This window comes from Eucyclogobius newberryi, unplaced genomic scaffold, assembly GCF_026437365.1.
Source record: "Eucyclogobius newberryi isolate DKJ021-1_F unplaced genomic scaffold, fEucNew1.0.hap1 SCAF_8, whole genome shotgun sequence".
In the NCBI taxonomy this organism is placed as follows: Eukaryota; Metazoa; Chordata; class Actinopteri; order Gobiiformes; family Gobiidae; genus Eucyclogobius; species Eucyclogobius newberryi.
The window spans coordinates 4,981,804-4,993,010 of NW_027316500.1; the positions used below are offsets into that span (position 1 = coordinate 4,981,804).

At 41.4% G+C, this 11,207-nt stretch overlaps 2 protein-coding genes across 2 annotated transcripts in view; both read left to right on the forward strand.

Annotated features, from left to right (window-relative positions):
• tet1 (tet methylcytosine dioxygenase 1) overlaps positions 1-8,941 on the forward strand; it is a 154,637-nt gene extending 145,696 nt beyond the window's left edge. Inside the window, exon 12 of the mRNA XM_072436754.1 lies at positions 8,931-8,941. The gene's annotated coding sequence lies outside the window, so the exon portion shown is untranslated. The remainder of the gene's footprint in view (positions 1-8,930) is intronic.
• Positions 1-10,816, forward strand: part of stox1 (storkhead box 1) — a 34,021-nt gene extending 23,205 nt beyond the window's left edge. Inside the window, exons 2-4 of the mRNA XM_072436755.1 lie at positions 6,099-6,251; positions 7,092-9,603; positions 10,441-10,816. Coding sequence (XP_072292856.1) covers positions 6,099-6,251; positions 7,092-9,603; positions 10,441-10,594 — 2,819 coding nt within the window. The 3' untranslated portion in view covers positions 10,595-10,816. The remainder of the gene's footprint in view (positions 1-6,098; positions 6,252-7,091; positions 9,604-10,440) is intronic.
• The last annotated feature ends 391 nt before the right edge of the window (positions 10,817-11,207 follow it).

Sequence of the window (11,207 nt, forward strand, 5' to 3'; positions counted from 1 at the left end):
CCAGCTCACGATTAGCTAAAGGAGAGCATAAAGTGGACGGATAAGGGAAGGGAATGTTTAGCAGGGTTTTACTGTGCAAAAGGAAATGGTGTGTGTCAAGAGCAAACAAGCAAACGGCAAACAATGGGACTTTTAAGTACATTTTCAACCAAATAAAGGTTGAAATATGGTGAGTGAAGGCTTCCAGACAGAGAATATCAACAAATAATACAAATATTATTATTTATAAATATCAGAAAGAGTTTTTTGATTTAATAATGCCACTGTTTGTTATAAAAGGTATTGTCGTATGTGTTTTAGTGTTGGTCCAGTCCATTAGTCCAGGATACGATTATTAAAATATGACTATGCTTATTTTTTACAGTTAGCTAGTCACGATTAGGGATGTCAAGAGTATTGGGTTAATCGATAATCGTGATTATTCAGGTCACAATATAATCGCAAGAACCAAAAAACAATTTAAATTCTGTATTTTTTGTTTAATTAATAGCCCAAAATTAGACTGAAATGTAAAGAACTTGATTTTATCTGGCTGGTTTTGTCACATTTTGTCTTTCAGAAAGTTCACTTTTGTAAATCCTGTCACAAACTTGGAACAGTAACACGTTAGACCAAAGGAATGAAAGAAAATGTAGTAAATAATAGTTAAATCGTGACGTCAGTAGTCACGATTAATTGTTGCTTCTGTAACACATAGTTAAAGACGATTGCTTGTTTTAAAAACAGTAGAAATCGTTCTCGGAAGGAGCTTTTTTATTATTTAATGTATTATTTATTTAACTACAGGCAAGACTACAAATAAGTACAACACTAATATTTATTTCAGACTGATATGATTATTATTATTTCATGACAACTGGTAAAACACACACTTTACAACCTACATTATGGAGAGATAAACCCAGTAGCCAAAAACTCTCTGCCAATGATCTGTCGTTGAAAATGTCTCAGCTTTGATTACGGTTCAGAACTCGCACGCTGTAAACTTTTCCCTAATTTCAACATGATATCTGACCTGTGAACAGCTGTAACTTTCATTTCAGGAAAACACATTTGCACTTGTTACCGCTCCGCTAGAAACTGCACAATATGTTCTCCGTACTCGGTAAACTGATGCTGTTCTGATCGAAGATACTTGATTTATCATAAGAACAATGGCAGACAAGCGTGATACTGATAGAGATTCTACTAACTGACCTTGAAACAGAAGGTTTTAACCAACATGTGAAGGTTTTTGGTCCCACACGTGAGCTTCAGGTCAAGACGACTACACAAATGTACAAAGCCTGCACTCTCATGCGTCTCGGTCACATAAATATTCTCCGATTTAAACAAAAAACTGCTCTTTCTCTCTCTTGTGTATAATAACAAAGCCGTTAATCTCCAAAATGTGTGTCTTCTTCGGGACATCACCGGGTTTTACGGGATTCATCTGACGAGTCGCAGGCCGCAGCGTGGACGTCTTATTCACTCCTATATGGTAAATATTTAGTCTCCTGTAAGTGGAACGGTATACACGGGGCCCTCCTCCTCAATGCGCTTCGGGACGCTCAGGTCACTCGTAGATTTGTGTCCGGCCTGGCGTGATGCGTGAGGTAATGCGATCAGGGTGCTGGGGGTGGACACATGTGGCCCTGATCAGTGCGCAGACCAGCTCAGAACCCCCCAGGCTGCAGTTTGGTTTAGGAGCGCTGCAATTCATGACGCTGCTCTTTCTACAGGGACGAGTGCAGGCCCAAGGTGGATGTAGTTGAGGACTATAAAAGTGAAGTATCGGCGCTGGGATGTGGAGCTGCTGTGATTTTTGTAAAGTCCAGAGTGTGGTGAAAAGAACAGCGGGACTCCTGACTTCACTTTATACATCATGTGACTGGAAGAGGCACAGGAACATTCTCTTGCCAGTAATATTTTCACGAGTGTTTTTATAATTTTATGCAATCATATTACTACTAATTTGTCACAGTCAGAAGAGAAAGTTAATGATGTGTTTTCCTCTTTATATAAACTGTGTTTATGTTGGCTCCTTGTAGATGCTCAAATATGTTGAAGTTATGTATAAATTACTGAATGTGCCATTTGTGCAAGTTTCATCCATCTGTGAATGGAAACCATTATTTAAGGCAAAAATAAATGGTTGGTTGAGCTTATGACCAATATAAAAGTGTAAATTGAATGAATGAATAGATATTGTTTGTGTAGCCAAGACTGGGTGATAAATATATGATCTGTGATGATGATCATATTGTGATCACAGATCTCTTCTCAGTTTAAAACAGCTCTGTGTTGGGGGTCTCTTTTCTCCACCCACTCACTGCTCCGAATGGTCAGCCCCTGACCTGCTCTGAGTGAGTGGCAGGCGCTTTTAACCAATCACACACAAGCGTTAACGCTCAGAAGGAGCAATTTCCTTTATTTACCGCTCAGCATATATAAAGATACTAACTGCATGGATTGTTATTCAATTCAATCTAAGGTTTATCTAAGGTTATATCTTTGTGTAGCACAGACTTTACAACCAGATAATACTGAAAGTGTAAAGCCTGCTGTCCACTATACCATTTTATTCTTATATTCTTCTAAATCACACTACAAGACGTGTCATGACAAAGACTGATTGTCTGAGTAAGTGAGCAAATATGTGCTCGTTTTGGGAAATAAAGTCCTGGTTCACAGCTAACGCTTGTGTTTACTTTTGGTCAGATGTTTGACAGAGATGGATTCTCAGATCCATCTCTGTCAAACATGTTAAAGAGGAGGACTCGCTCTGGCAACAAGAGTTACTATCAGACACTGCTTGACATCAATTGCAGCTCTTCCTTGATCATAAACGGGTTCTAATTTTTGTCCATGTCTCACTATGTGACACATGGCCCATGTTTTTGAGCTACAACCAAAGATTATCCATCAGTTTATCAAAAATATATTTGTGCACCACTTTCCAACAGCCAAAATGTGCACAAGGTGTTTCAGAGGCATTAAAATCAAGACATATTTGACCGCAAAGGCCAAAATCGTGCAGTGGACACTCCTAGAGAACATTGGTAGACAAAAGTTTATTTGTAGAGCACAAATTCATACACGAGGCAATTCAAAGTGCAAAGGTCAGACGATGTCACATATTTGACATTTGTGAAAAAGTTGTGAGCCACAAAAGTGAATTAGTGAATAAACTGTCTGTGGCTCATAACTTTTTCCTTGTCAGTCTGTAGATCGGCCTGAGTCTGGTTGCCATGGCGTCACAGGGGTATTCATGCAGCGTATGACAAAGAGCGTAATGTGGACGTGTTGCTCTAAGGTTACAGGAACACTGTTTGCTACTTTACTCACTACAATGCAGTCACGCCTGCTAATGTTGAACTCTTCTATTCTTCCTCCAGCTGGTTCATGTTGCATCTACAACTTCTACTTTGCTCCTGTTAAATGAGATATATACTAAAAGTAGTAGTAATCTCCTTTGGCTGATGTTACTACATTCACCAGACTTGTTCTAGTGCTTCTAGAGTGCTAGGCGTTCTACTACAGAGGCCTGTGGGTCATCCAGACCTGAAGACAGCACGAGGGCTAATAACTTAATTTTAGGAACATTTTTGCTATGAACAATACACTTATTAAAATGTGCATATCTTCAAAACAACATTCACAACATCATCTGAATTTGCTTGCCGTGGACGACTTCAGGAACCTAAGCATTCTCTCAGCGTATATGTTGTAACATTATACAAAAGACATACCGTACACATTGTAATATATGAAGTGGGAGTAGTGTCCATTGGAACTACAAGACCACATGATGGTTTTCAATAAACTACTATTATTTAGTGTTGCAGATGTCATTGGAAGTGCTGGGCCAGAGTTATTGTGACAAAACTACTGGCTGATAAATCATAACAGAAGGTGGTAAACAGGACATCCTTCTAGATTAGCCCCTCTATTATTGAATCCGACCTCCATCCGCCCTTTGGGACCTAAATGGATTGTTGGCGGTGCTCACGTGCGGTTGCTATGCAGCCAGACATTCCTATAGGAAGTCCTGCACAATAGGCAGCGCGGTCAGCAGCAGTGCTAAATCTCCACTGCTCGGAGACGGCTATTGAGATATTCGCCTGGTTTGGACAGATTAACGTCCGACTTGGGGAAGGAACAAGTATTTTACAACCCCCTTGTGCGATAGGATCGATTTAAAAAAGAAATCCCCCTGTCTAGAAGGCATTTAACATTCCATTGTGGTCATAATGACTTCACATAATCCAGTTTCAGGCATTAAATGTGTATCTAAATTTGACATCTCAAAAATGAATGGACGCACTTCTGAAGCTGCTCCACTTCTGAACTTTGCAAATGTTCATGCGGCGCACATGTGTTCTGTCATGCTCAAAGCCACCACGGATATTTGATAAGCTGTTTATTTTCTCTGTCCCGGGCCTGAGTGGTTCAAGTGTTGGGACTGAGAATGTTTGGTTTACACGTGTGATGCTGACAGTGTTTGTGCTCAGTGGTTTGACTGGAGGATCTCGAACAGTCGCAGAAAGCATGTGTCCGGCTCGCGTTCCCACTCGACATGGATCCAGTGCAGTTAAACAGAAGGTGTTTGTGATTGGCTGAATCAGAAAGAGTTTTGAATTCACTTTTATTGGCTATTTCTGACATACATATTTTTTCTTTTGACTGCTTTCCTCCAGAGGTCTCTTTTTGTCAAGACATTTACGCTGTTAGCCTTTAAGCGTTTGGGTAAATTTTTTTAAATTTCAATTCCATTATTTTAATAGTCGACTAGACAGTGATTTTTTTTTTTTTCCGTTAGATTAGATTAGACCATGTGATTATTCCTATTGTATATTGACACTTTTTAAATATACTATCAACCAAGAACAGGTTTAAATGTGATGACTGAAGGCATCAAGATAGTAGATATTTATGAAAAGTGTAAGATTAATGAGAATTTTTTAGAATTGTTTATTCTCTTTTGACATAATGATTTAATAATGCCGCGTCTTTGTTATAAAAGGTCTTTTTGTATCTGTTTTAAGATTACATACATCAAATCTGCAGCTCTGGTATGGAGGGATTCATCTGAAGATTTGAGATCATTGAATCTTTAATCATTTTTTTTTACTTTTATGTATAAACTGCAGTAACAAGTAACACATTACACTAAGCAAAATGTGTTAATACTTTAACATAACCACAAATAATCTATAAACTGGTTGCAAGTTCAGAAAGTCATAGCTGAACAAAACTAAAACAGATTTTCTAGGCTTGAGAATAACATATACTCATATGTCGAGCGTTTGTCTTACATCATCGCAGATTTAATCATTTGTCAACGCTGGGATCAAGCCTGCAGACTGGAGTTTGTCTTATTTAATGTATTTTCTCCTATATAAATAACCATTGTGGCTTTGATAACAATCAGCTTGCAGGCGTTATCTCATCTCTTTCCTAATGTAATTCAAATTAAATCCCTACATGATTTCTTTGCATAAAAGTCACTTAATTGCCCTGGTTTTCAAATAAAATGGCTCTAAAAATGTCTGCTGTGCTTTCAAATGCACTTATTTTTATGATTTGATGGACCGTGGCCTCTAACTAATGGGCTGGCAGAGTTTGTTTTCATGGTACTTTAATTACTGTCAAAATGCTTGGAGTGACGCTGAAGGGAGCAGAGTATAAATGACTTTACGATATTTGGAGAGCGACGTGTTTCTAAGACGCTGTTCATTTAGGGTCAGTCTGACTTTCACCAACATGTTTGTCCAAGCGTACCTCCTATAAGTGCACAACCTTATGCTATGGGGGGGCAGGACACTCAATCTAGCTGTGGTCACTTCTGCGGGAGGAATGGAATTTCTCTCAGTCGGTGCCCGGGACTGATGGAATTCAAAAAGAGCAAGTCAGGCACGGTCCGTAAAGCTCGCAAAAAAGAGACCACCGCGGCCATGATTTAGAGAGCGGTTAGTGGAGGAATGTCAGCGGCATCGAGATGTTTTCGCTGGCGCTCAGAGTGGAGAGGGCCCCCACAGAGCCAGGTGTGTTTATGTGGGACCGGCACTAACCCCACCTGTCCGATGACTAATGCGAGTCTTGTGTTTGGGTTTCAGGCGATCTGTCCCCGGTGCAGATGTCCCCCGTCCCGCAGTCCCAGTTCATTCCCCTGGCCGAGGTGCTGTGCTCCGTCATCTCCGACATGAACGCCGACCAAATCACCGTGAGCCAGGACGCGCTCATCAATTACATGAGCAAGGCCCATCCAGGTGACGCACAGTAATACTCTGATGCATGTCGCAGGATAAATATGTCTAATAGTCACACGATTAGTGCTGCAACTAACGATTATTTCAGTGGTCGACTATTCAGTGAGTCATTTCTATTGTACGTTGAGTTTTAAAATAAATTAACCTATTAAAGGGTGAAAATGTGGTGAGTAAAGAATTCTAGATAGACAATATCCACAAGTAAAGTATATTATTGATGAAAATTAGAAATGGTTTATTCTTATTTGACTTTTCGATCAAAATACGACAACGATAATTTTTTTTACAGTCGACTAGTCACAATTAGTTGGTTAATTATTGCAGCCCTACACCATAATAAGAGTAATAAAACCTGAAACTGCTGTTATTATTACCGTGTATCTAAAACACACCACAGTTTCGGAATATTTTTGCGAACTACTCAGTTGCAGGTTAAATTGTCCATTCTTTTTATTTACTATATTTCACTTTAATGTTGAGATTTAAGCTGGATATTGACCTAATCATTCTCCGGTTAAAAAATGATGACTATTGCTGGTAGTAACCTTAATTGCAGATGTGTTCTACCAAATTCAATAATGTCTCTATGAAGACATTATGTCATAAAATGTGGCTTTTGTGAAGTGGGATTTTATTGTGGTTTTATGTGGTATTTTTATTAAATTTGTGGTGAGACGGGAAGAAGGAGCACCACTGGAACCTAAAACTCATTTGCCTGATATGATATAAGATCGTTCATCAGGCTTCGCCGCTATCAGTGTTTTCCATTACCATTATAACAGTATATAAGTTCAGTTACACAATACAAATCTGTCATTCTTCATTTTCTTTTCTTCGCAGGAATTACTATCCCAACTCAGGACATCCTCTACAACGCTCTGGGAAATCTGATAAAGGAGCGCAAGATTTACCACACTGGCGAGGGCTACTTCATCGTCACCCCACAAACCTACTTCATCACCAACAATATGGTCCGGGAGAAGAACTGTTGGCCCTCTGGCTCAGGCGATGACCCGCCCTCACCGCCTCCTATTACTTACCTTTTGAGTAATGACGTCTGCACGGAAACGAGCCACACGCCACCGCTGGCTCATTGCAAGTCATGTAGCTGCTTTAGCCCCCTGCCATTGGGCACTAACATCACCTCCACCACGGTTACAGACACACTTCCTTCTTCCACTGTACCAGACCAGCATTCAGCATCCGTCTCTGTGAGCGACTGTACGGGCAAAAGCTTAAAATGGCCCCGACCGCTGGATCTGAAACCGACCGTTCAGCACCAGTCCACCTCCACGGCGGCAGATTGTCAAGCCAGCGAGGTTAGCAAGAACACGGCGGCTACAAATGCCACGAGCCGCAAAGAGAAAGACATAAAACCGCCAAGGAAATTTGGCTTAAGTTTGTTCAGGAGGAATGTGAATAAAAAGGACAAACCAAAGAAGGAGTACGTGACATTTTCAGGCCAGTTTCCGCCAGAGGAGTGGCCGGTTCGGGATGAAGAGGACCTCAACAATCTGCCTCGTGACCTTGAGCACGCCATCATCAAAAGGATCAACCCTGAGCTCACTGTGGACAATCTGACCCGCCACACTGTCCTGATGAAGAAGCTGGAGGAGAGACGGGAGAGATTTGAACATGGGGCGGAAAGACCTCTCGACAAAGATGAGAAATTGGTCGACAAGGGAATGTCGACTGAGATGCTGTCAGTCTCCAGGCCCAGGCATCATCATTCAGCCAAGACGTCTGGGGGGAAACGGTCCGCCCCCAAAGCTACTCGCAGCAGGAGAAGGGCACATTCTTCCAGAGAAAAAAGGGAGAAGGATCGGGTCAGAAGTAAGGTGGCCATATGTGTGGATGACTTGCCAGAGGGGGAAGATTTGATCCCGACTCGCCTCAAAGTGGAAATCCCAGTGGATCAACCAGATCTGCTGGAAGAGGGAGTGACTGTTGAGGGTAAAACTCTCTACAAGAAACGCATTGACAATCCTTTCCATGTGGGGTCGAACAATGACCCTTCAGAGGTGGAAACTGGCCCCATCACAAGCAAGGAGCATAGGAGGCGAGAGGCCAAAGAGAACAAGGCCTCGGGACAAGGGCGAAAAGAGCGAATCAGCTACCGGTCCAAATCTTGGGATCCACATCGAGGAAAGATAGCGTTTATTGAAGAGGAGCAAACGGGAAGATCGCCAAATTCTGAGGACAGATACAGCTGTCTGCAAGGCAAGGATCTTCAAATGGACATGAAACCCACCAAGGAGCTGCCGCTGGACTATAGCCCAGCCTATCCTCAAAGTAACACCCTCAGAATAGAAGACAAGGTCCGTCACCACAGGGAATCGAGGGAGATTTGGGGAAAAGATGATTACAAAGAAATGCCAACTCCAAATCAAGCAAACACAAAATATTTAGATCCAGGCCCCTTGCATGATTTACATATTTCAAACCCCACTTTGCGAAGAAAGCACTCCCTCCGAAATGCGAAACCACAAGACGGTGAACTTGGGAAAAGTGGTAGCTTAGTGTCTCATGTTCAACCTTGTGAGATACTTTTATGTCCAGAGAAAGCAGATCCAAGGGCCAGGACAATGTTGGAGTACGAGGAGGTTGGACATGTGGAAAAGCCGGAGTCAATCGGTGAGAACAATGCCGTGGCCACAGACGCTAGCAGCTTTTTTGAAGATGATTTGAGGCTGTATGAAAAAGCCGATGAAAAGGATGAAGAGGATGCTTGCAGTTCATTGTGTCTTCATGAAGAAGAGGGGACAGACTCTGTGTACTCGGCATCTGCAGTTCACTACCTTGACCCCCAACTAGATAATAATCACAAATTGAACTTAAGATATCAGGGATCTCACAACCGCTACTATCATTCTTACATTCAGCATGTCCCTTTGGTCCAAGAAGGTACAGAAGATACTTATAAAGCCACTCCTGAGTTGGAGGAGACAAGATGGAGGACTAGCAATCATCGACAAATGACTAGATCTCCTCAGAGCGAACCAAGTCCAAGGCACAGAGAGAGAGAACAGCACAGTGAAGCGAGCCTCAGCCTGGAGGGCCCAGATGCTCCAGAGGGCGCAGACTGTAGTATCTTTGACTACTGCCAAACCAGTGAGGTGGAGTCAGATTCTGAGACTGTCCGCAAGTCGACAGATGAGGCTGATGGTGAATCGGCTCAATGGGCCGTTGACGTGGAGGAACAAAAGGATCATTTCAAGACTCTTGATGAAAGGGAACTGCTTTCCACTCACAGAAGTGGGCTGAATATCCCCAGTGGATCCATGGCTGGGGAACCGGTGGAAATGGTGGAGAACCAGAGCATGACGGGAGACAGCGGGATTGACTCTCCCCGGTGAGTGTTCCCTGCGGTTCAATAGAAAACAGTAAAACAGTGAGTTAGAATACCAACAACATCCTATTATATGTATATCTTTTTATCTCCCTACTTCTTATACAATTAGCTTTATAAACCCAAACGTGATTCCAAGTAGTAGTTCCAAGAAGGCCCTGAAGATCCTATGTCAGCAGTTTAATGTTTATTCAATTTGAGCTCAGCAGAGGAAGGACGGCCATTGTTAATGAACACCAGCAATTCTCCATGGCAACTGTAAACATGGACGCTGCCAATGTGTAGAGGACAATTAGTGTATCTGCTTTCGACCATGGCACATCGAAAGCAACAAATAACCTGTTATGAATCTAAAGGTGCTTATTATATATTATCTTTTTAAATCATTATTAATTAGCTCTAAAATGACAAATATAGTCATTTGTTTTTGCTTTCAAGTCCCAATTTTGACAGTGCTTTGCTTCAGGCTCATAATGCTCACACTGGTCACCCAGATCCAGACTTCAGACTGTAAGCAGCAGGTTTCAGCTAAAACGTTTTAAGAGGTAAAATAAACATGGCATGTGGTTAGTTGACCCTGGGTTACATATATCTGGACTTGGCCTTGCTCCAAAGAACTTCCCTTTAAACCAAATTGCAATAAAGCTGAACAAACACCGAACTGGTCGAATAAGACAAATGTGTATTTAGACAGAAAGGAGTCATTTTCATAATCATGTATAATTATAGTGCAGCACTTAATATCTTGTGTAGTAATGAATGAGGCAGAATTCCTCTGTGCTCATGTAAATGTGGCTTTAATACGTCACTATTCTAACCTCTGTGCCCTGTTTCCCACAGAACTCGAGTCAGTCTGGCTTCTAACAACACCGTGATTCTGGAGGGTCTGAAGAGAAGAGGATTTCTACAAAACTTAGAGAAACTTCACACTCAAAGTAACAGCATCCGACCACAGAGCTCACTCCTGCAGCTGACCCCGGTCATTAATGTATAGCACAAGTATTTACTCCAATAATTCAAGTCCTATGCAAAGGCTGTGTCCAGAGTTCAAACATTGTTCATGTATAATTTGTATGTATTTTCTGTAAATTGTATTTTTGTCAGGGAATATACCATACCTAATTTTCCTTTTTGAGTCTACATTGTGAATGCATGGCCGGTTAACAGCAAATTTTGTCAAATATAATGTATATTTTCTGATGCCCTACTCTTTTCATTGTATGTAATGGTTAACTGCTAATAAAGCATTTTGTTAACCAAATCAGTCATCACCATACTTTACTGGAGTATAATGGGACAAAGGCAGCTTGGTTGGAAGGAGTGGAAAGTAACTAATTACAAATACTCAAATTACAGTAACTGAGTAGATTTGTGTGGTAATTGTACTTTTTGTAGATTTTTAAACATTTATAAGAGTAATTTGGCTATGATTGTAAGTTACAAAGAAAACCCTCGAACACCAGTCGATGGTGAGAAGGCTGTAGTTCCTCTCCACATGGTGCACAGCGACACCTGGTGGACGTCCTGGAATGTGAACCAGAAATACTCCTGATGCTTTGTAGTAGCTGACGTCAGAACCAAACATGATGCATTTGATTTAAAATAAA